Raw genomic sequence first — 25,858 nt, forward strand, 5'->3', positions numbered from 1 at the left:
TTAAATAAAGAAAATGTATGATTAGATATTCTAGATAATAGATAACTGTAATACACAATAATGTTATTAGATATACAATTTTTATTGTTTGCAAATGTGTGTTATGCTCATATTAATTTACAACTGTTAAGACTATAATTTATGAATTTAAAAATTAAGCAACACCAATATTAAATATGTTTACAATTGCATACAATAAATTAAAAGAAATAACATAAATGCTTACTGATCAACACCTTGGTAAATTTTGCATAAAACAATTTTTTAGTTTCTCGTATTATAAATTATTTTAAAACATATATTATTTTAATAAAAAAAAGAAATGTATTTCAAGTTAATCTAATGGTTCTACATCCATTGGACGTGATGAAGAAGGACGTGGTTCTGCATCATGATCACAGTCACTCATTAGTGAACTTAGTAAATTACCTAAAATAAGATTATTAAATTATTAAACAATATATACTTGTTATATTATAAAAAAATAACAAATTATTATACTTGAATTGATAATATTTGTTTTTATATCTAAGCATAAAACGGAAATAAATTAAGTAGTATAAAATCACTTTCAAATAAACACTGATGCAAATCTCTAGATGTTTAAATAAATGTTTTACTCATAAGTAGGATTTTTTATTTCAATAAAATCATTGCATAATGAACTGTTGATTACAGAAACCACACGAGTCAATTTTTTCAAAATTTTATTGATGCTATTTTAACACAAGAGATATTTACACAATGAGTACATCCATGTCGGGGTATCAAAAACTTACATGGTCATTGAGTAAGAGTTTTAATTTATGTAGAAGCAGTAAGAATAGGTTTTTTTTTAAACTCAAACATTTTGATATTATTGACTCATATGATTTCTGTTATCAGTGATTCAATTATTTAAAATTCAATTGAATTGGATGTAAAATAATTCATTAAAATTTAGTTAAGTGCTCTAATAATTAAAATTTATTTTTTTAGAGGTAGGTGTATGGCTGAGTAAAATAAAGCGGCAGTGTTATAACACTCAGTCGCTGGTTTGAATTATAGCCACTGGTGGTTTGTTTCTCTAAGCAGGTAATTGTCTGGCTTAGCAATGGCCACCTGTCTCTAATGGGTGCCAAACTTGTTTGGTAAGCGTTAGGTTACAAGCCAGCTGTAAACCTAAAAACTGCCAAATCCAATTATCAGCCCAAGCCCCAATTGGTAGGGATAAACAACATTAAATGTGAAAATAAAAAAAAATTATATTATATTGTTTTAAAAAGCTAGATATAACATTTGCTTAAAAATGTTGATAATAATTGTTACTATTTGAAGTCATGCACTCTGTTGTAGCTGTTTTTCTTTAACTTTCAGGCGCTTACATAAGTGGAGGCAACACTGGGACTTTGGTACTTATTAACTTATTAAATACAAAAATTAAATGGCGGTGTAAACACCACAGCGCAATCGCCAACAAGACTTTTCAAGATGTGACTGTTTAAAGGTTAATGAAATATGGTAAAATGTCTCCTCCCTGGGCTTATAAATGATTGCAATGAAAAATAATTTCCACATTTGTTAAACATCTATATACATTATTAAAAAATTCGCAACCCCCCAACCTTAGAAATATTTTTAGATTACTTCTGTGAGATGAATAACTAATTAAATACATTACCAATGTATTTAAATTATAATTTACCTAATAGTCCATTAGGTTGTCTAGGTCTTCTTTCAACTGGCTTAACATTAAAAAACAACTGCCCAATCTTATCCAAATACTCTGTATAGCTTGGATCTCTTGTTAATGATGTTTGATACTGTTCACAGAGCACTACATATGTCTTCAATTTGCCACTGTTTCAACACCACATGTTATTAATATTAAAATATATTTGAAATTTCTAGTTTTAACTAATAATACACAAAAACTACCTACAGTAAAAATATAAATTATCTTGAAAGTATTAAGGATAAGCAACACTGACTCATTTAAATATAATAACATAGAAGTTAGCGCGGCATTTTAATATGGGTTTAATTACTGTTTCTCAAGGTTAAAGCATTTTTGAGTGATAAAATTTGAAGCCTGAAGTTTACCAAATTAGCAATTTCACATGATAAAAATAGTGACACTTTTATTTCTCAACTAATTACTTAATTATGTAATCTAATCAAGCTTTTTTTTTATCAAATGTCTGGTTCTTTCATTCCTAATACCTGGAGTCTAAAAACGTTTACACACTTAGATATTTTTTAGCTTTTTATTTATTTAATTTTTTTGGAAAGCCTATTGCAAAATTTACCTTTTGTAACGGGAGAGAGTTGTTAGTTAGATTTTAAGTTTCTAGTCCATTACTTTAAATATTAACTCTATTTTATACTTAAAACCTTACAACTATTTAATTATCTATAGACACTTATAAGGCAAAAGATCGTCATAAACGACATTTTTGTAATTTTACAAGACAGCCAAAATAAAAATACAGTACTTTTTTTGTTTTTTCTGTTGGAATATTACTTTTAAGTTCTATTTTTTATACTAATCAATTTATTTATCATATATTATTTAAATCTTTGTTTGCGCCTAACAACAGTCGTTTACTACCAACAATAACTTCCTACCTAATAATTAATTGTGTTTACGCTAAATATTTAGACATCAATATTTATACGTAAAAAATAATTTTAACAATAAGGGATTGTCGGTTAACTGAATAAAAATAAAATATATAATCGGTTCATTAGGAATATATCGGTTGACTTACTAACAATAACTAACAATGAAGTGAGATTGTAAAATATTGTAAAAACTACCAACGATATTCAAAATAAACTAATATTAAAAACCTTGTTGTGAAGTTGGGGGCACTGTATACTACTGAACAGAGCTCTACCATAAAAATAAAAACACAAGTTGCAGAGGAAGAAGCAACATACCATTTTGCTGTGCAAACATCTATACAAATCTTGTAGTTTGTCAAAATTGTAAATAAATGTTTTCAAACATAAAACACTATTAAAACAAATACATAAACTCCAAAATAATTTACCTGTCTAAAATTTTCAAAAGAAAACATAGAAAGTTTAATAATGGTAATATGTACGGAGGTTTGTCATTGATTGCTGGATGTAATTTAGTATAAGATTGAAATGTGGATTGTGCTATAACTTTGTTGCGAACACATAAACCTCTATAATAAAAATTATACATTATATTAGATATTTAGTATGTTTGTGATATATCAAATATGAATACATACTGCAGTACTACTTGTGCAATAAATAAATCTACTTCTTGTTTAAAACCTCGAGTTTTATGCAACTCTACTAACATTGCAGCAAATCCTAAGCCATCAGTTGATCTTAAGTAATGATATTGTGCTGAAGAATAATTTGTCTCTGAAAGTAAAATTATAATGAAATAAGGATTAAAATGTTTACCCTTAACACCATTACCTGACCAATAAACAAATCCAATCAATTTGTGTAAACTTGGATGGCCATGTGGAAATTCTGGACAGAAGTCAATAGTCCACTGAAGAATTGTGGTTAACATAGCGTCGCGCTCTGAACTTAATGAGGGTCCAAACTTTTTGAACATACTGAAAAACAAATTTATTAAGTAAAATACATTTTTAAAATAAAACCTTATACATACTTTTTAATATATTCAAAAATGTCATCATTAGGAAGAATACGATGTGTAGATAAAGATTTAGCAAATACTTGTGATAAATCAATAGCACTAACATTCTGTAAAAAATAAGTTCTAGTTAAAGATAATAATAACGTCATTACTTTTAATTCGTAAAAAAATTACCTGATGTTTGTCAAGTAAAACAATAACTCCTTCAAACAGAGTTCTTATAGCATCTCCTTTTTTTTGTATAGCTAAATACCTAGTTTTTTATGGCATTTAAAAAATAATTTAAAGAAATTAGAAAAATACTAGTAGTCTGATAATTCTACATCATACCTAGAATAAAGTGATTTATACAATTGATGTGCCATGTAATAGTTTTCATCTCTCAAAGAATTGTCAAGAGTACGACGCACACGACTGATGATGTAATTAGGGTCCATCCTAGCCGTCATTGTTTTTCTTGTGGCGTATTTCAATCAACCATAAAAGCTTAACTACAACAATCGAACATTTTATAGTTCTATTACGACAATGCAATTAATAGTATCTCAATGTGCTTAATTAATATACAAAACACCTATAATAATTTAGACACGAATTCATTTATTGTTATTGTAGGTCAATTATTACCATAGTATTTGATTATGGTGTTAATGATAACGTCAAATTGATAAGACAACTTTATCGGACATTTTTGGTCTTAAGCCTACATTCTACACTCTTTTGGAGCTTTTATATTTTATTGCTCGCCGGTACATTATTGTTTGTACCTAGCTTTTTAAGCCTAACTGTTTTCTGACTGATACCTATCCAGTATCTTTCATTAAGTAGCTCTATACTTGTCTATGCTCTATGCAAAAATATTATTACAAATGTTTTTAGAATATATTTATACATTATATATACATGTAGCGTATACAATATTAACATCATATATAAAATACAGAACACATATTAAACACAATATTATGTATTAAAACAGTTTGCACTTCATAAAGTACTTACACTATTTAAGTCATATATTTTATAAACATAAGTTAAATTTTAAAACTAATTCAGAAAGAATTAATATTCGAATTTTTGGGTATGTAATGGTCGTTATATTTGCTTCCACAGCCGGCTCGTCATGTAGAATATCGTCATAATTGTATTTCATAATTATTCACCAATTAGTATAATCATTTTTCTATCGAAAATTATTGTATGTTTTATTTATTTTACAGTAATATACAATTCCTAAATCAATACCTTCTTCGGTATTTTCCAGAGTGCTATTACCTAATTTTTAAAACTTAAATTGTATAGTATATATTTTAGTAATGATGAAATTCGGAATAATTTGTTGAATATTTTGTCTGGTTACTAACCAATTTTAAAGAAATTACTTTTAAAGTTAAGAATTTTGTATGAAAGAGTCATGTGCAGTATTAATTTGGTTCTTCGTCTTCCCAACCAGTGTTTTATACGTAATACGGTACCGCATACCTATTAATACTAAAAGAATACATTTAAATTAAACTAGCTGTTGGCAAACTGTTCTTAAATTTTAAGTAATTACTTAATAATAAATATATGTACACATACATTAATATTAATTTTCAAAACATGTTTGTACTACAAAAAAATATTTAAAAAAATATTCTTCGGAAAAGAAAATTTACGATGTTTAAATAACATTAATTTAGACATAGTAATGTTTTACTTTTTTTATAATTGATATATTGGTCTTGCAGTGCTAGATTGTTCATTTGTTTTTAAAATTGTATTTTTATGTCTTGGCTAACGATAACTTTCAAACCACTGAACCTATAATAGTATATTTTAATATTCGTATGAATAAATCACTTTTTTAAAATTAATAAACGTTATTCTAATTCCTAGTAATTTAAATATCTTGTAATTTCTTATTATACCTACATGCAATTTCAAGATTTGTATTAAAAATAAATTTATTTGCTGAAAAATATCCTAAAAAATATATATAGGGTCCAAACTGAAAGAAAAAAAAACTTTGAAATTCATAAACCGCGAATAATGTGAATTTTATAGATTTTTTCTTATAGTAATAAGAATTATAGTAATTTTTATAGTAATATTCTTATAACACATTTTATCATACAATATTTGTATTAATTATCCGTTAATAAGTATGGTACTTTATAAACAATATATATATTATTAAAAACAGTACCACTTAACGTTATTTGTAAGTCCTATAAGTAAGAAACTGTATACAAACTACAAAGTAAATTGGCTAAAACGGCGAATTAGTTATGCAATGTCTGAGACAGCGAGAATTTTCCAAAGACGTTATAACTATCATTGTGTGAAGGGGTTAGGAGGGGCGAGAGGTAGCGTACCACTACCAAAGTGAATGTGCGATAGGAACTGTGTAAATTGTAAAACAGAACTGAACCATAACAACAAAAATGGCAAATTTAGTGTTATTAGCTGAATAAAATGAAAATTATCATTTGATAATTGATAGATTTTGGTATCAATTTTTTAATAATATAGGTACACAATACACATTGTTGTCATGATCATTTTTTTTATTATTTCATTATAGTATTGAAATTGAACATAAATTAATTATCAACACGTATACAATCGAAGAATGTGCGTCATAACCATCAAATCAGTCGGTAAAATCATCTGATATTTTCATATTCGATACATATAAGTGTGTATTCAATTTGTATAATGAATTATAGTTTGTATAGAATCAAATATTTGGTTTCTATGTATTTTTTTTTTGTAAGACTATCTTATAATCAAATAATTGGTTTACATATACGATCTCCTCTATTGATTAAGTAAATACTACCCTTGGGCTAATAGGGTGGATTATCCATATTGATAAGAAACAATATAATGTAAAAACTATTAAAAATATTTTTGTCAAAACATTGTGTGAATACTGTACTGAAAGTTGAAACCATTTTATATTTTAGAGTAAACATGTCTGAAGGAAGGTTTCCATCCTATCACCACTTACCTCCAGCTGCCCCTGCACCCCAAAGGCACCATTTATCTACTGCTGCTACATCTTCTATTCCTCATCCACTTACATTCCAACCTCCGCCAATTTCACATCAGTTATCAACATGGTTAGCTAAGAAAGGTAATAGTTTTCAAAAGAACACTTTCATTTTAATAATTTAATATTATTGTATTGATTATTATTACTTTTTTTTAGATCTGGCTGCTTATAGGAACACACCTTATACTTCATTGCATAATGTTGCTGCACTCCAAATGCATAAACCAGAACCTATTATTGATCGATGGATGGATGCGAGGAATAATATGCCTCCACCATCAAGACCCGGTCCACCATCTCCAAGTCCAGCTCACGCAGCAAATTCAACATCAGTTAAACATCGATCAAGTTTTGCATTGTCAGTTGATCAACTTGATTTAACAAATCATAAAAAAGAGTCACAACAGGTATCAATGGACTTATCAGCTCATAAAACTGAAAAGCCCTTTGTGTCTAAAACAATAGCTCAATTAAATGGTCAAGTGGTTTCCTCAAAGGCAGAGGAAAAAGCTATTAGCGTCATTGCACCTAATCCTCTTAAAGTAGTAATGTCTGAAACAAAAGGCAATGATATTCCTTTGATTTTGAAGTCTGATACTTCATATATTCATAAAGTTAAAAATAATAACAATAGTAAAAAAGATAGCAAACTAACAAAATTACCCGATATTAAATGTCATAATACAAATTTAGAGAGTCCTTCAAAAATAGACATCACTGTTACTAATCATGTAGAAAAAATGTTGGAAAATATTTTCCAAGTTGATGAATCAGAAAAACAATCGGTTATAAAATCTGTTAAACCAGCAAAATCTCCATCACCATCATCGATGCGAGCAGAATCTGTTGAGAAAGTACTTAAATCACCATCACCATCACATAAAAGTGATCATGAGAAGTTAGAAGATTCAATATCACCAGAGAAATCTTCAAAAATCATACATGACAAACATTCTCAATTTCTGGAAGTAGAAAATAAATTAGAAGAATTGTTCGCTAGTGTTGAGTCCCCCAATAAAACTGATCAACCGTCGGTTTTGGAGGATAAATCTAAACCACTTATTACTACTAAAAGACCATACTCTAAAAACAAGAAACCAATGAAAAAAATAAAAAGAGGTCAGTCAATATCAGAAAAAACAAAACCAGTTGAAGCTGTAGTTAAAAAATATAAAGGCCCTTTAATTAGAGTAAGTGGAAACATTGATAACCCAACAAGTTTTGTTGTTGTTAATCGGAATATTCAAGAAGATGAAGACTCATTAGATGGACGTAACATAAACAAAAAGACGTATTGTAAGTTAATTAATGTATTTTTTGGAGGATTTTTGGGTTTATGAATCATTTTATTGGTAGTGTACAAATCTGGAGTATCCAATGGAGAAGAAAAACCAGACGTGGGCACGTTGGAAAGCAGTGGATGGCAATGTGTATTTTGTTCAAGAGGTCCACATGTTAGAGATATAGGCTATGATCCTACAGGAGATCTGTTTGGTCCTTACTATGTCAGTTTACCAAAAAATGTAGTAAAAAAAACTGACAATGCAAAACGAAAGGTATTTTTAAATTTTTTTTATTTTGTGAACATAATGTATTAACTCAATTACACATAATATTGAATTTTGCAGAAATCCAAATCTAATTTACATGACAATGATACATCAGACATATTTATTGAAGTTTGGACTCATGAAAACTGTTTGGTTTGGGCATCTGGTGTTTATATGGTGGGCACTAAGATTTTTGGATTAGAAGACAGTGTTAGAGCTGCTAAGAACACTGTAAGTTATATGAAATTAAAGTTCAAATGTTAAATTTGATAAAAAAATATATATTCTTGTTACCCCCCCCCCCCCTTAATAAATTACTTAGTTGTTTTTTAATACCATTTTCCACTTGATTATGTGACATGCAAATGTGTACTATATAAAAAACATTCTGTCTAAAAATGATACCTATCCATAAATTTGTTTTCTTGTTATAGATACTAAAACTGGTTATAGCAAGATTTTTTTTATAATGAGTTCAATAAGTAACAGGATTGGGCTAAGCTATTTAAAAATCTATTATAGTCAAATTTGAATCTAATAATAGGTTGGTTATTATTATGACACGGTTCAGTCGGGTTTTATATTAACATGAGTATAGATAAGAATGAACTGAGTTTATAATCATATGGTATAGGATTATGTGTGTATGGGAAAATCAAAATATTAAATTAGGTTAAAAAAATAACAAGCTTTAATAATTTTGTGCAACTTGTTACTTATAATAATTCATTATATATTAGAATACTTCTTTAAATGGGTTTGACGATAATGTGTTTTTACCAACAATAACATACTTACAAAGCCAGCACAGTTGAATCGGGTATAGTGGAATATTTATGGGTTAGAGTATATAGTAGGTCTTGAGAAATTATTATAACTAAAACTGATAAAATTGTTGTTTGGTGAATGTAATTGAATATATTACATATTTTAACTAAAAAAAAATTAATCTAGAAATGTAATGCCCAACGTGTTTTAATTATTTAGACCTGTGTTTATTGTGGTACTAATGGAGCTAGCATTGGGTGTACAGCACGTCATTGCAAATCAAGTATACATTTTAGTTGTGCTATACAACTCGGTTGGTTACTTGATAACCAAACTTTCCTTACAACTTGTAATCTACACAAGGTGAGTTCCATTGAACTAAGTGATTTAGTATATCTTAAATATTAAGCACTACATCAGTATATTTTATTTTTTTCAGAATTCACCAAAAGGAACTAGCTGTCATTAAATAAATTGGCCAACAATTGTATTTAAAACAAAAGTGTGTATTTTATTGTTGACTTATTACCACTTAACGACTTAATATGGTACGAAAAAATTATGCTCCAATGAGCTGAGAACATACCGTAAAGTATTTTCTTATACATAAGTAGTATTTATAGTGTTAATAGTAACAATAATTGTATGTATGTTAACTTACAAGGAGTAGATGTTAAATTTAAAAAAAAAATTGTAAATTTAAATTACAATACATAATATTGTGATTATACAAATTCGATTTTTATCTGTCTTTATCTGAAATTTAGTATAAAAAAAAAAGCCACAGTTATAAAGCCAAATTTACAAAAGTTTTTAGGTTGATACATATTCGGTATCCCTGTTTTTAAGTTTCTTAATGTATTTATGTATAACTATTTATGTAAACTATATTGTCATTTGTTTGTTATATTTATAATACAATGTTATTAACCATTAATATAACTACCTGCCAGCAGTCGGTTACATTTAAGATAACAATTGTACACCAATATATGTTAGCTAATAAATAGTCATCAGCTGCACATTATACAGCCGTATGTTGTTAATAAAAATTGATAAAATCATAATTATTTAAGGGTTTACTTAAATCTAAATAATTCTATAGCCGTTCATATAAAATATTTTAGGTGTTTTTGGTGGTGTTATAATAATATTTAAAATAAACTAATGGAGTGTGCTATTAATATTTAATGCAAAATAATAGTTTCCATTATAAATATTTCTGAGATATTTTGTCCACGAATGAATGTAAGGAACTAACATTTACCATAGTTATATTAGTTGGAATAAATAATAAGATAAATGTATATACCTGTTAAGCAGGATACTGCAATTATATTATTGTTTTAATTGATCATTTATCAAATTATTATGTGACATAGATTATTTATACTACTATAAAAATAAGAACGACAAAACATTTTGTTTTTTTAAATCAGAAAAGAGTACTAGGAAGAACTTTTATTCACATTACTTACCCTCTATATTGAAGTATAATAATAAACAAAATTGGCTTTTTTGTCTGTGGTTTTTTATCCTAATACCCGTTATTTGCAAAACAATAGGATTAAAAACATTATTTATGGTTGTAATTTATAATATGCCAATTTGGTACTTTTTTATTTTTAAACAAACGCATTGTTCATTTAAATTATACTTAATGTATAATATTTACATTATATTTTTCTGTGTTTACCAAAAGTACATAATTATACTTTAATTTATTAATTGTATATATTATTATTACCTATGTATGTAATAATTCTTTGTTAATAAATATTTGTGAGATAAGAAGTAAACTAACGTTATTATACTCCTAAATGTATTTAGCTAAGAACACAAAAATAATATGTTTCACTAAATTATTATTTATGAAGTTGTGAAAATGTAATGTGCACAATTCAAAATTTGTTCTAGGTGTATATTAGTTCAATAAAGTACACATTAAATAGTTATTTTTTTTGATTGTATATAGTATAAGTAGTGTGTCATTCTAAAAATATAGATTTTGTTAATCACTTTCAGATACCTAATTATTTTTATAATAGTATTAGTATTATACATTTATTATATAATTACTGTTTGTTAAACTAAATGTACAACATAAGTCAGGCGAACCAAAAAAGTTAACAACAACTATAAGTCAAATTTAAATGTTATTACATATGTGATAAAACTACTTTTGAGATGTACCTAGAGGTATTCAAAACACCACTGTCCTAATATCGAAAAATTAAAGGAAAACTGGACAAGTTTACTGGTTTCTCTACTAGTCAATTAACTTATAGGGGTGGTAGGGGAGTGTTAATAAATTTACTATTTTCATAAAATAACTTTAATCACTACTAAGAGTAAAGGATAATGAAAAAATCTCAAATTACAAATTAAGGTTTTCTTCAGGCCTCGGGGGTTTAAAAAAAATTGTAGTGGTAATCATGAATAAATAAGTAGGTATGTCGGCACTTGTGTTATCAGTTCTTACAATATGGTCACCACAGATATATATTGTGGCAGGCTACGGGCCCCACATACAGCACTGTGTGTGGCGGATGCATGGCTACGAGGCACCACAGCTTGCGCAAGCTAGCTGTCGGCATCGATACCGCCTCAACACATGGTCAGATCGCCAGATCCCGGTAGTTGTGACGAACTTCCCGCATGCGATCTAAGTCACCCAAAGCGCACACATAAATACGCTCACGACAACTACCAACCAATGTCTTCGGACACCTGCCGGCAACCTTTTGCTTGCATTCGTTACAATATCATATATATATATATATATCTGTGTCTGTGGGTCACAGAATAAACAGAAGGGAATCTTCGAGCTTATCAAAAAACGGTCAGACATAGTTTTAGCCAGTGATGCGAGGACTCGTATATTTCCTTTTTTTAAAATTTTTTTGCGATTCATGGTAACACTGTTTATTTACTATAAGCAACAATATCGTCGCCATTTTCCGTGTTTGTCGAGCGTTGGCCAGAATGAATAAAAAATTATTGTATCTATATTTTATCAATAGCTATAAAGAAATGTATCGATTGTAGAGCTCTAGACATGGGAATTAATATCGTTGAAAAGAGATTTTCGGAGTATCTCGTGAAAAATAGTAAAATGATATTACACCATAATAAAATAGTTTAAATTACATTTTTTTTTAAATTAATAACGAAGGGAAACCTAGGTCGAGACTGATAAGTGTCCGACTTTTTGTTTTCGCGGATTACATACAATTATCACCCTTTTTCCTAGATCAGTGTGAACAGATTATTTATAGCTGGCTCCTTGCCGAAGAACAAGATGGCCGGTGGCTCAAAAGAACCAAATGTCGTAAAACAAAAAGAGAGGCTGATGATCAAACAATACAATAGAGATTGAATGGAGATAGGATAGATACAAGGAGGAAGAGGAATTTTCTTTTTAAAAGTGCTAGCTTTCTTTCGTCTTCTTTTGCCGTTGGCCACGTTTCACATGCATATAGAATTACTGGGTATAATTACTAACATTTACAAGTTTTTCTGTGTTCTAGCCATTTTGGCGGTAAAAAATACTTCTCAGGAAATTGTCTCACTTTATTTATGTTTAAAAAAGAAGACTTTATACAGGACGATATAGACTACATTATCAAAAACTACAATATGAATTATACTGATTTGTTAATTACGTTTAATTCATCTTTAGTTTAGCGTTAAGAAATTTCATTCTATGAATTAATATGTAATGTTCAATATTATTTTAGTTCATAACAATAAGGAATTCGTAGGTATATTGGAAAATAAATGCATGTACCATATATATCATATTATTTAAAGTATAATAGACTATACCTAGATGTTTCCTATTTGCTCTGGTGGAACACGTCTTTGGCTTTGCGCATGCGCCGAAAATTAAAAACACTATGCTGTATTATTTAGATATCCAAACTCGAATAACTCGAATGCGCATGAGCAAATGGCCTTAGGACGTCATCGAGCCCCGTTGTCAGCGCAGTCACGTCGGTTCGCTGGAACTAAACTACATGCATGTAAATTGTAATATTCTCCATCTACTGTCTAATATTATAAGATCTATGGCTACGGTGTACGTTTTTATCTTGATTCTTGACACGCTCTAAATTATAATATCTGAATACGATTTTTTCAAGTTTTGTTTCACTCTAACGGTAGTTCATTCAAAGTATAATTTAAATCTCATATAATAATTCAATCGCTTTTTATTATGTTTATAGTCCAGCTCACGAAAACTGAACGTTCAAGGCCGATGGGCGGCGGCCAAATATTGTCGATGCCAGTGGTTCTCCGTATTGTATGTATTATTGTTGTTGTCAGCTGTTGGATAAAGTCAGCTGTTATGTTAAAATATACATACTAAACATATTTTTATTAATTGTTTTTAATTGCTATATTTTTAACACGTAACGTAGTGCGCGAGACAAAATAATAAAATATGTACATTTAAACATTTCAAAAAGCCCGCCAATTATGTTGATACCCACTAATGGGAATTTGCCACTGGTAGCGCTGATGTCAACGCTCAGTTTTCGTGAGCCGGACTATAGTTGTCACTTGTCGGGTTCAGACATTGGTATGAGTTAAGGATTTAACCTACCGTTATTTAATTTGCGACCTGATATTGTTACTCAATGTTTTGAACTTTCTTTTTTATCATAATATTTTACACAAGTTATTTTATAAATACCATTAATTTATGTGTACCTGTTTAAGTATAATTGGTTTTTTATACTTATTTTGCAATAGTCATTTAATAATCAAGGGTTACATACTTAAGTCTTTCAAATACACCTTGCTTAACCTACTTAACAATGTCGATTGTCGAAAATCTGTCTCAAGACAATGAAGATAAAGATATTAGTTCAAAAGTGTGTAACTATTCAATTATTAAATATTAATAATATTATTTTAGCTTTGATGCGTAGCTGAGAAGGTATGTTTTTACAATGATGTGTTTTTATTTTTATTGTGTCTGGACCTACGATAACTTCTGGACTACTGAACCTAGAAATAGTACTACCCATAAACGTTGACAAACAAAGAAATATCATTAACTCTCTCCCCTAGAAGAGGTGGAAACTTATCTTTATTTCACTTTATTAGGGTGAAGTTAGGGTCTGAAAATTAGACCGTAGGTAGATCTAGAATGAGCTTACAATTTTCTCAAAAATCTGTAGTAAAACTTTTTTTTATTAAGGAAGAGCCAAATAGAGAGGGATAATTACATACATTGACCGTAGTGAATTTTTAGGTTACTATTGTCAGTTCAAATAGGAAACGACCCCGGCAGCTATCTGAAAGCCACATAAAAAACCAGTTTTTATGTAGCCGCCAAAGTCGATTCTTATTTTCAGAGTATATGTGTGATTGAATCAACAGTCTGCAGGTATTTGAAAGTATTTTCATTATGTTGTTAATTAGCTGAGGTAGACCTCGCTAGGTCATTATTTGAATTTATCAGTATTTGGAACCGTACAGTAATCAATGTAAAATCAACAACAGTTTTCACTTAAAGTTCAATTTTTTTAACTTTGGATATTCATCACAAATTTTCCAAAAATGTAAACCTTAAGTTAAGTCATTATATTCATATTATAATTCATACATAACATGATACGAAACTATTGTTTTCGTGTATAGACCTATAATACTTCTTAATCGCTGAACTGAAATCTTCATGTATCATATCTATCAGAAGTAGATACCCAATCCTAATTAAATGAAAAATACATTTTTAAGCACGTTATTGTCATTATGTACAGAGCTTTTATCAATATTTATATTTTTAGATTTGCATAAAAGTGATTTTCTCACTTTCAGTTGTAATAATTCATATACTCCTGTGACCACCCCGTCCCAATATGTTTGTTTATAATTTATTAACTTTTTAAATTTATTCAATTTTTATCAATAAAAAACAATTTATTAAAAAAATGTTATTCTAAATGGTGTATTTAAAATGTTTATTAATTCATTAAACTTTATGTTATCCTGTAAAACTTTATGTTTATGGAATCCCACATAAATTTAGTGATTAGGTTTACAAATCCAGCACTTTAACATATGTATATACCCTTTTGAAATACCTATTGAATATTACTGTAATTATCAATTGGATAGTAAATAATATAATACGCATTTGCCCTACCATCATTTGTTATTGTTTAAACAACTGTCAAACCCAACACATTTTACAAAAGAAATTTTTTGGGTTAGTATTTAAGATTTGAAATATCAAAAATTGTAAATGGATTTTGTTAAGATGTATTCCAATAAGGACATTATCAGATTATTGGAATTGAACATATTTCATGGTGTCCATGATACTGAAAATCTTTCAGTATTATATTATAAGCCAGAAAATATTAAATATTAGATTGCATTTATATATATGTATATATATACATATATATATACATAACATGTAGCACATATATATATATATATATATATATATAATATATATATAATATATATATATACATAACATACATGTATATATATTTATAAATAATATTAAAACATTTTTCAGGCCTATAAAAAGAATAATGAATATTTAAGTACTCCTGATTTCGATAAGGTAAAATAAAAGTCATCAAAAATATAAATAGCTTTTAATTTAGACTAATTGCTTTAAGTAATTGTTTTAAGGATGCATTGTTATTAAACTTCATTATTGTTCCTCATTGTTGTTCTTCGTTATTCCTCTAAGAATCCTTATTGTTCCTGAAAAACAAAATTAACTATTTCAAAATGAGTACTGTTTAGTTTAAGGATGCATGCCAAAAGACTGGTACATTTCCTGATGCATTACTAAAAGATATGGATAAAATGTATGATACATGCATTAGAAGCCAGAACGTTTCAAATGAATTAAGTAATTTAATTAAAGAAGGAATTGAAAATATTCGTCCAGAAAAAAAGTCATTTGATTATCTGGCTAAAGTGTACAATAAACTATTACAGTTATGGAATAATGATTCTTCTAGCTCCACGGTAAAATTTATTTTTTATATAAATTTACACTTTTAAAAGATATTTTAGAACTATCAACATTATACAATTAATTATGCAAGTTAAATAATGGTTTAAAAATCCACCTTAAGTTTATTTTTAGTTTTAAGAAGATATTCAAAATATGATTTTTTAAATAACTGTTAAAAATTGTTTTATTTTTATTTTAACTAGGAAAATGTTATCCTTTATTCACTTTTTTTGGGGGTTTGTTGAACATTTTAACTAATTTTTGTTAAGGTGTAAGGTCCTTAAGTGTTGGTAATTCTTATATTGATCACTTATTTTTATTGTATAAAACATTTTTGATTCAAAAATAATTGTAAATTTATTCTCCATTTATGTTTTTTTTTTATAATAGACTAAATATATATATATACAATTTAAAATTATAAACTCACATATTTATCAGTATATATTATTCATTTTTCATTTTATACATTTTGTATATGTTATTTCTCCTATATATATATTTTTTTTTTTTTGGAAATTATGAGAATTCCATAATCAAGTTATATACTTTTTCAAGCAATAGTTTGAAAATTTAAAAAAATCTTTGAATATTAAATATTAGAGGTATTTTATATGCATTTTTAATTAAAAAAATATATTTTTATTTAGACTAATAATTGCGTTTCTAATACATCAAAAAATGAGAATCAAGATGTTGGTATGATTCCAAGTAATGGAAATTGTTACATCAGTCACAAACTTTTTGATGAGGTAATTAATTATGATGTTTCTAATAATACAAGGTGATTAATTTATCATTGAACCACTCAATATCTCACTAGGTTTAAATAATATTAAAAAAATTTTTTTTTCCATATTGTGTTTACACAATGTGATTTCAATTTGTTACATTTTGTTTTTGTTTTTACACCTCTTCCAACTTAGTTTATTTTGATAGCAACTTTTAAAACTTGAATTGTAACGCATACATTTCATTAACATTTTATATTAAAAATAATTTACTAAAAATGTTGACTGATCGATAACCAGTTTTGTATAACTATTTTTATGATTGGAGTGGAAGTGCGGTTGGGAAATGCGATGTTATGGTATTCTCTTGATGTATTTTTAGCTACAGTGCGATCCAAAAGTTTTAATTTATTTTATTTAGTTATTACCATTAGCGCTATCAAATATCAATCCACTCTATATAATACAAACCTCCATTTAATATTCTATAGAGCTTTTGAACTCAATCACTCATATCAGTACACGTTTGCTATGAATGAAAAGGAGGAGCAACTTAACACAATTACATTTTGTATTAAAACCGGTTTTGTCCGCTTCAGAAACGTGAATATGGTTCATAAAGCTTACTAGAACACTTCAGGGATGGTATAAAGAGGTTTTCGAGTTGGTAGATAATCTAGTGAAGACCTGTGAAAGACAATGAATACAACCGTACGACATCAACGATGCTCATCGTGTTTTTTGACAGCCTAAGAATTCTGCACTAGGACTTTTAGTCTGAAAGATAAACATTTAATGCTGTCTTCTATAAAAGTGTTTTGGATTGACTATAAATGTGCATTTGATGTATATACTCCACCTTGTTTAAAAGCTGTGATTTTTGCTTGTTGTACAACAACGCACCTGCTCATTTGGCTATGGTTGTACATATATCAATTTTCAGCCTAAAAACTAGTTGTTGCTTTACACTGCTATCAACCGTACTTGCCCAATTTGTCCCCGCTGGACTATTTCCTGTTTCCAAAACTGTAATAGCAGTTGAAGGGGAACTGCTATGATATAATTCGCGACATTCGGGAAGCATTTACTGAGCGACCTAGGAACATGTCTTTAAGCAACTTTGAAAAGTCTCTGCTACTGCTGAAAACACATAGTAAAGCTTATATTGACTCAAATTAGTCTTATTTTGAATAAATGTTAAAATTCACTATTGTGTTATTTTTTATAAATTTAGTCCAAAACTTATGGACCGCACACTGTGTACAACTAAGAAATTATAATACTAACCTAAAGAAGAGATAGAATAAATAATTGTAGTTATTAAAGACTTAAAAGAAATTAAAAACATTTTGTTTATTTTTATTATATTAATTTATGCGTAGGAACGGTTGAACATTTTTATAATATTAATTATGCCACATATGATTAGGTTATGTTAGCGTACCTTATCGTAAGTTATCATCTTTAAAATCTTCCTAATTTGGTTATTCTTTAAATAAAAAGTTATGCCAACAAAAAAAAGTATTAATAAATATATATATATGAAAGAATGTAAAATTCAAACATAACTTTTATTCGGCTTTCTTTTAAAATGTTAAAGTTGTCAATTATTGTTTTTAAGTTAACGCCTATAATATGGCAATTTAATAAACATTACAAATTATTGTTATTAAAAATGTTAGCTTGTAAATGAGTACCAAATTCTAGAGTAAATTTTCAATGGTAAAAATAATTAGCTTAGTTTATTAATGTTTAATATGTATTTCATTTTTCATTTTCTTATATTTTACAGTTGATTGAAAAATGTTACGATAATGTTAAATTTCCGAAGTCAAATATTGATACAATTAAAACATTGTTTAAATCAATACCATCTGATTTTACTGAAAGTAAGTTATTTATAAAATTACTGAGAGAAGCAAATCAATCAGTTTGGCCTGATAGTAGTGCAGAATCATATGTACATCTTGAAAATATTTATGACCAGTTGCGACAATTTAAGAGTGCTAAAAGGGTAAATATTGAATTTTTAATTCTTTATAACTTTTAATGTTACAATAAATTTAAGAATTTTAGGTAAATTTTGTATTATTTCTCCAATTTTCATTCTTAAGCATTTCCTAACATTCATATCCAATATGGTAAGAGAGCCTAAAATGAACTGGCAGTAAGTAAACAGGTTAAAAGCATACTTCTTCAAATTTTCTATTTTGTTCAATTTCTGTATGAGTTTCATTAATAATCACATTGTAACACTATCTGATTAATGATAATGACAATATAATATTGTTAGTATTTATACCTTATTTATTTAAACTGTGATGCAGAGGATTAATTTTAATAGGATTATATTAATGCTTAAATGCAATAAACATTTTTCCAAAAGATTTTTCTTTTATATGTCGAGATTAAATTGCAAAACTACGGTTTGTATTATTACAATGCCTATTTGGACCTAAATCTCTAAATTATGGATTATGCATAATTTTATAAATTAGATCCAAGATCAAAAAAGTCCTACACCAGAAAATAAAGAACAAACTCAAAAAAAAAATGAAAAAATAAGAAAACTTAGAGAAGCACTTCAGGTAATCTATATTTGGATGTTTGATATAGTCAAGTGTGCACACAAGGTACCTAAACTCACTCTGCACATAATCCATAAGTCCCAATTAGACAATTGTTGCGAACATAACTTGTCTTAAAATAATTAGAAGAATAATTATATCATTATTGGGAATAAAAATTAATAATACCAAAAAAAAGTTGTTGTTGAGTTGGAGGGGAGGGGCATGTGAACATGTCGTTGTTGACTCTACCCTACTAGACCATGCCTAGTAATTGATTTTGGAGTTGAGGGCAGATAAATGATTGGAGAAACATTCCATGACACAAACTCTTGTGCACACTTTTGGCTAAAATTATTTTTAAACTTGATGAAGAAAAAATATGCACAGTATAAGGGGAGTATTTTATTTTTTATTTTCAGATAGCTCGCATAAAAATAAAAAAAATTGATGAAACAGAAATGTCAATTAGCAATTCAGATGACTTTGATAACAATTCACCTTATATACTAAAGGACAGGCAAGTAATTGTTTTATGATAACAATTATGTTGTTTTTTACATATTCAATCAATCTACCTAACATTTTTTTTTGATACATTATAATTTTCTAAAAATATATTAGAAAAAGTTTTAATAATATACCTATATATTTACTGTACACAAATAAATTATTAAAACCTTACATTTATGCTATATAAATAAAATGAAAATTAGTGCTACACTTTTGCTGAATCAACACTTTTCTGGAGAAAGAGGTAATTGAGCAAAAGTGAAGCACTAATAATAATTTTATTTATATAGCAGTATAAATAGTATAATTAATCATACATTTTTGTGTCAAATTACTAGCGTATTGTATTTTACCTAATATTATTCACCTTGCCTAAATTAATTTGAGCTTTACTATATTACTTAAGCAAGTATGTTTTTCAACACTGATAGTTAAATATTGAAGTATTGTGATTAAGTTTTATTATTTCAGGAAGTTATCACAAGTATCATTTATTTTCAAATTAGAAAAAAAGTTGTGTATTTTAATTAAAAATGTATTAATTTAGCAAAAAAAAATAATTTTTTTATGAGATGTTTATATATTTTGTCAATTAATTTTTATTTCTGTCATTTCTATTATATTAGGGTCTGGAGGGAATTAAATTAAGTTAAAAAACATAGTGACATAAATAGTATTAAGGTTTTTTTTTTTTTAGGTATGAAAGAAGAGCAGTTGAAATTTATAAAAGGTTGTGCAAACTTACTAAAAATCCTGTATTTCTTGAACAACCACTTATACGTTTCAAAGGAACTGACAATACATTGGTGAATAAAACGATAGAGAAATATTACAATACACAAAAAGAGTTTCCAGATTATAATGAAGTGTATGAATTGTTAGAACGTTTGAATAAAAAGAAAAAATTAAATTGGAGTGAAAATAAGTTGAGCAACATATGTAAGTATCTAGAAAACCTAAGCCACTTGTAACTGTTTATAATTAAGTATTAAAATTTTAAAAACATTCACAAAAAAAAAATATATATGTATACTTTAGCTGTAATGTAATAATTGATTATAAAATTGCAATTTGCTATTATCTTCAATGCTTTCAAGAGACTGCTCAGTCAGGATTTAAAAATATTTTATTTTATTACTTATTATTATAGGAGATTTATTAAAAACAAAAGTAGTTATTGGTTAATTATTAGTTAATCAACTTATTAATAAAAAAATATGAAGAGTTGTATATGGAATAAAAGTAATATCTGAGGGCTTAGTATTACCTTAGATTATGCTGGCACCTAAAGTTACAAAAGAGTCTATTGTTGCTTAATATTGAATAATTTTTATTAATGTTTTCCATTTCTTAATATAATATCTAGTATGTTTTTATTATGTCAGACATACCAATAAAAAATATATTTCCCAATTTTTATTATTAAAATTCAGATAACAATTAAGTTATTAACATTTATTTAACAACATTTATTTTTTAGCTAAAATGGGACTAATGTAGTACTAAGATATTTTATACTTTAGAATTAATGTAATAAATATTATTTTGCTGATTAATTAAATTTTGATGTTTAAAAAAATTATAGCTCGAGATGCGTTCCTTAAACTTGGTAAGCAGCTAAAGCTGATAAGAGTGAATGATTATATGAGTCGTATTTCTGAAATGATCACTGAAAAAGATCCAGCTGAAGAAAATGAAGAACTAAAAAAAAAATTAGAAGAAAGTAATAAAAAAATGGATTTATCAATGAATAAGGTATTTTGATTCATATTACATGTTATTACTGTATTTATTACTATTAGTATCATTATGATTATTTAGAGTATTTGCTCAATTTAAATAAAATAAAATGGCTGTAAGTGTTCTCAATCATCGTTAGATTCTATTAAGTTACTTAATAAGATAACTTTATATGATATGCAAAAATTATTATGATTAATCAATGATCGTGTTTCAAAAGTCTCTATGATTCGAATATTAATAACATTTATTTTTTAGTTAAAATGGGACTAATGTAGTACTAAGCTAGTGTAAATTTATTTTACTTGTGTATAAGTTAAATGTAAAGATATGTTCTTATTTTAATACAGAAATACCTTAACTAGCACATTTTAGTTGCTGAACGATAACGTTCATCTAAGCTGAAGTGTTGTATTTTCGTTGACAAAATAACATGCTGTTTTCGTACAGAGTGGTGATTTATAATAATTATTGTATTCAAATTTATGAGAAATGTATTAATATTAACCTTCAGTTTTCTTAATTTAATTTGTAGTTGGCCAAGGAATTTGAACTTAAGCAAAATAAAAAAGAAGAAACCAATTGTTCAAGTCGCGGTAACACTGAATGTGAAAATAGTAGTTCAGATGAAGAATTGAATGACAAACCGGAAAAAAAAACTATATCATTTTATAAAACCAAGAATATTGAAACAAAAAGGAAACAATCTCCAAATTTCAGCAATAGTGAGGAAACCCATTCAAAGTGTTCTAAAAAATTGAAAGTTGCATCTATAGACTTAAAACCGTGTGAAAAAAAATCAGACAAATATGTTTTACAAAATTTAAAAACAATTAGTGAAAATGAAAAGACTGAAGTTGATATGAAAGAGACAGATAATTCTAAAAATAATGACATAAAAAATAAACAAAAACAATTAAAAAATTCTTTTGTTGAAATTGGTGCTACTGAAGAAAAAAATGTTGGATTAAAAAATAATAACAATTGTACTGATGTTCAAACAATTAGCGATGAAAGTGTAGGTGATCCTATCATTAATGAATCAGAAGTTGTACCACAAGAGTTATTAAAAAATGAAGACAAAGTTATAGAAATTATTGAGCACGATGGTTCTGGATCTGATTTAGAAATGACTGTTTGTGATATGCCCAATCTTCCAGTGATTCACAAAAGAAGTCAAATGGATACAAAAAATAAATGTGAGTTTTTATTATCTAATTACTTTCATTTGTGTCAATTATAATCATATTTTTTTTTTTTTTTAAGCAAATTTTAATAAAAAAAATAACTGGCATGGGAATGTACAAAATGAAGTAAAAAATGGCATGCCTAAAATGTCTAGATCTCCACAAATTTATCGAGTGTGTATAAAGTTAATTTTTTATATTGTTTATCCATATATATATATAAACATATACAGGTTCCACTCAAAGATTTGACAAATGAAATAACTTTTGTTATATTTAATATTTTTAAGATTTTTTTCTTAAATTAATTTATACTCATTTGCGCTATAAACACCACTTTATTGCACTTGGCTGGTTTCATTTTTTAAACTATTTATTTTGTTTCATTTTTTTTTTCAAGTTAGCCATTTTATATAGAATAATTTTCTGAAAATTTTGACTGGTTGATAATCAGTTTTGGAAAGTTACTTAGTTATTAAAGGTTGAAATTTAAGATAGGAAGTGGATTTTGGTAGAGTAAAGCGCGTAGAGAAAAATAACTCTATCGCTACTTTATTAGTTAAAAAACTTCCCTCTTGATTTTATTACATTATGAAATTATGCTTATTATAAATTTAAAACTTATTTTTTGTTTCAACAAAGAGTGTGAATAACACTCAAATCCCATCAAATTCTAAAGAAGGAAATGTATACAACCAATGGCTTAAACATACAGGTGCAGTTCCACAAAGTGGTTTATCAACAAAATGTCTAAGTCCAAGAGTGTAAGTAATAAACCATTGTTATATATACACTATTTACATGACTTGAGGTTACTCCCACTTAGATGTCTTGACTAGTTTGCCAACGTTTCGGAACACTTGCACATTTGATCAGAGATTTTCGGTAAAAAAACGTTTGCCAGTCTTAAATATATTTTTTCTTTTGCTGATTACGACTATAAAGATTTAACACGTCTATTAATTTTCATGTTGTATCTTGAATTTATTAATTATCAAGTATCGGTTTTTTAATTAATTAATTAATTTTTTATAATAAACCTATCTTTGTTTTTGTGATCTAAAAAACTAATGTGCGTCCCTTTTTGATCAGGCTTACATTGCTTCGTGACTAAATAAACTAGCACAACTGTTTGATTACAAAATTTTCCTATCTTTGCCCATTTGCCCCAGTCGTGGAAGAACTTATTACTTAAGATAAAAATTAACATGGTAAAATACTTATTTTTCCGTTTCTGGGACAATATTTCTGCAAGGTATTCATGCCTGTTTATTTAGTCATGCATGGCTTTAATTTCAAAATTAATAAATCACTAGTAGAGTAATTTTTCCATATTCTTAATTGGCTTAGAAAATACCACAAAAAGTAAAAACATTAAAAAAATGTTTAAGTCAACTCAAAATTGAGAAATAAAAAATATATTTGGTAAAATAGTTTAGGTATAGGAACATGTTAATGTTAACATTATCATTATCATTAAATAATATTTATTATTTTATTTACAGTGGGTTACCATATAGTAGACCAGTAACGTTTCATACTAATATGCAGCAAAGGCAAGTTAAACAACATATAGTTCAGCAACAGCACCACAAAGGTTACAATGTGAGTTAAACGAAATTATATTTTTTATTGAATGTTTTGTTGTGTTAATATTTAATAATTGTTTTTACTAAAATGAACAATTTTTATTTTTAGCAAGTAACAAGAATGACTACAACTACTACTGTAGTCGAACAGTCTGCACATCAAATTAGTTATAGACTACCTACTCCTCACATGCATCGAGCTCGTCACGTGTTACCTAGAAATCGACAGATCAACAAGTCACCGGAATTAATAGAATTAGATTAATTTTGTCGAATTGAAAATCTATAAATCTATAATATTTTATTAATACATATTTACTTATTGTGCGATTAAATATCTTTTGTATTCATTGAGGTTATATCATTGTAAATAAGATTTACAGTATATACACTGTGTATTATCTTTTGTATTTAAAAAATTAAATTTTAGTTTCCAAAAATTAAACCAAAATTATAATTGTATTAATTATGTATATATTTTTTTAATAATTGTATTTTCGATTACTTTTATTAGTTCTATAGACATTGATTTTATTTTATTTAATATAAATTTATATATATTTTTTTTTCTCCCGAGAACTATGAACCATTTACAAGCTAATGATTTTAATATAATTTGCAAAAATTCTTAATTCTATTTTTCCTTATCTTGGTTGCCATTCGCCTATATTTCTCTGCAATGCTAATAAATTGTATCTATTAAGGGTTCTGCATGACAGCAATTTATTTACAACCAAAAAATATATGCAACACACAGTTTGATAAACATTTTTTTCAATAAATTTCTCTCTTATTAATTAATTATTATGGTATCTAATTAAATGTAGAGTATGATTTTTAAAAAAACCAGTTGTAGTTGTTTTGTAACTGAAAACGACAATGTGAAAAACAATAGTCTGAATAGTAATCGATATTTGATAATATTTAAGGTGAATATGTAGTAGCAGTGTCTCTATAAAGTTACATAAAATTGTGGAAATTCAAAAAGTTTCATTTTTGGACCTTAGAATTCGAACAGGCACAGCCTGATATACTGCGCTGAACTGACGGAACTGTATAGTGTGCTCACTATGTTGCCTATTCATGCATTGTGGGTCTATGGTTATGTGGTCTTAATGGAAAAATTACTCCAACCTGAAAATCCGCATACGAACACGTCGGAAAAAACCATACGAAGTCTTGTCTGCTACAAACAATTCACTACCTCTATTAATTTCACTAGACGCCTAAAGATGCACACTTTACAAGCTCGGTAAAACGATTATGTTATTCAAAATTATTGAAAAAAAAAAAAGGCACATGAGTGTCCTGTACTAGTAAGATCCTCTACTATGCCATGTGTATGTAAAAACAATTTTAAGTGTTTTACTATAATATTTTATTATTTTTAGTTAACTAAAATTATATAATGATATACTGAAAACACTGATTATCAAAGCTTGTACTCCTTAAGTCCTGCATCCTTAATTTTAGTAAAAGAACCACCAAAATGGCAATCAATTAGGTAATTTCATCAACTTTTTTTATTATTAAAGTTCTTTATCC

General features: G+C 27.2%; 3 protein-coding genes across 9 annotated transcripts; 2 read left to right on the top strand and 1 right to left on the bottom strand.

The window, feature by feature from the left end:
- Nucleotides 1–63: 63 nt before the first annotated feature.
- LOC126836273 (Golgi to ER traffic protein 4 homolog) lies at nt 64–4,267 on the bottom strand. The gene is made up of 8 exons (XM_050569530.1): nt 3,962–4,267; nt 3,806–3,884; nt 3,644–3,738; nt 3,442–3,587; nt 3,246–3,384; nt 3,036–3,176; nt 1,685–1,839; nt 64–429 (listed from the first exon to the last, which is right to left on the bottom strand). The coding sequence occupies exons 1-8, from the start codon at nt 4,078–4,080 to the stop codon at nt 335–337; spliced, it is 969 nt and encodes a 322-aa protein (XP_050425487.1). The 5' UTR covers nt 4,081–4,267; the 3' UTR covers nt 64–334.
- A 1,766-nt stretch (nt 4,268–6,033) lies between these two features.
- On the top strand, nt 6,034–10,654 carry LOC126834863 (uncharacterized). Of its 3 annotated transcripts, none has more exons than XM_050567076.1 (7): nt 6,034–6,311; nt 6,583–6,752; nt 6,828–7,967; nt 8,028–8,227; nt 8,300–8,452; nt 9,209–9,352; nt 9,429–10,654. In XM_050567076.1, the coding sequence occupies exons 2-7, from the start codon at nt 6,590–6,592 to the stop codon at nt 9,456–9,458; spliced, it is 1,830 nt and encodes a 609-aa protein (XP_050423033.1). In that variant the 5' UTR covers nt 6,034–6,311; nt 6,583–6,589; the 3' UTR covers nt 9,459–10,654. The 3 variants fall into 3 exon arrangements, with proteins under 3 accessions (XP_050423033.1, XP_050423025.1, XP_050423041.1); XM_050567068.1 differs by having other exon boundaries at nt 6,035–6,273; nt 9,429–10,653; XM_050567084.1 differs by lacking the exon at nt 6,034–6,311 and adding an exon at nt 6,370–6,504.
- Nucleotides 10,655–13,374: 2,720 nt separating this feature from the next.
- LOC126833109 (uncharacterized) lies at nt 13,375–24,779 on the top strand. Of its 5 annotated transcripts, none has more exons than XM_050564257.1 (14): nt 13,377–13,869; nt 15,534–15,581; nt 15,770–15,997; nt 16,637–16,738; nt 18,510–18,731; nt 19,216–19,305; nt 19,707–19,804; nt 20,495–20,736; nt 21,383–21,552; nt 22,073–22,736; nt 22,804–22,898; nt 23,367–23,488; nt 24,230–24,329; nt 24,423–24,779. In XM_050564257.1, the coding sequence occupies exons 1-14, from the start codon at nt 13,813–13,815 to the stop codon at nt 24,576–24,578; spliced, it is 2,394 nt and encodes a 797-aa protein (XP_050420214.1). In that variant the 5' UTR covers nt 13,377–13,812; the 3' UTR covers nt 24,579–24,779. The 5 variants fall into 5 exon arrangements, with proteins under 5 accessions (XP_050420223.1, XP_050420214.1, XP_050420218.1 ...); XM_050564279.1 differs by having other exon boundaries at nt 13,861–13,934; XM_050564275.1 differs by lacking the exon at nt 13,377–13,869 and adding an exon at nt 13,956–14,387.
- The last annotated feature ends 1,079 nt before the right edge of the window (nt 24,780–25,858 follow it).

Source organism: Adelges cooleyi, unplaced genomic scaffold (assembly GCF_023614345.1).
Source record: "Adelges cooleyi isolate 19-005CV unplaced genomic scaffold, UGA_ACOO_1.1 ACOO_flye_CR_arks_rails_tigmint_CR_PRNA_1, whole genome shotgun sequence".
In the NCBI taxonomy this organism is placed as follows: Eukaryota; Metazoa; Arthropoda; class Insecta; order Hemiptera; family Adelgidae; genus Adelges; species Adelges cooleyi.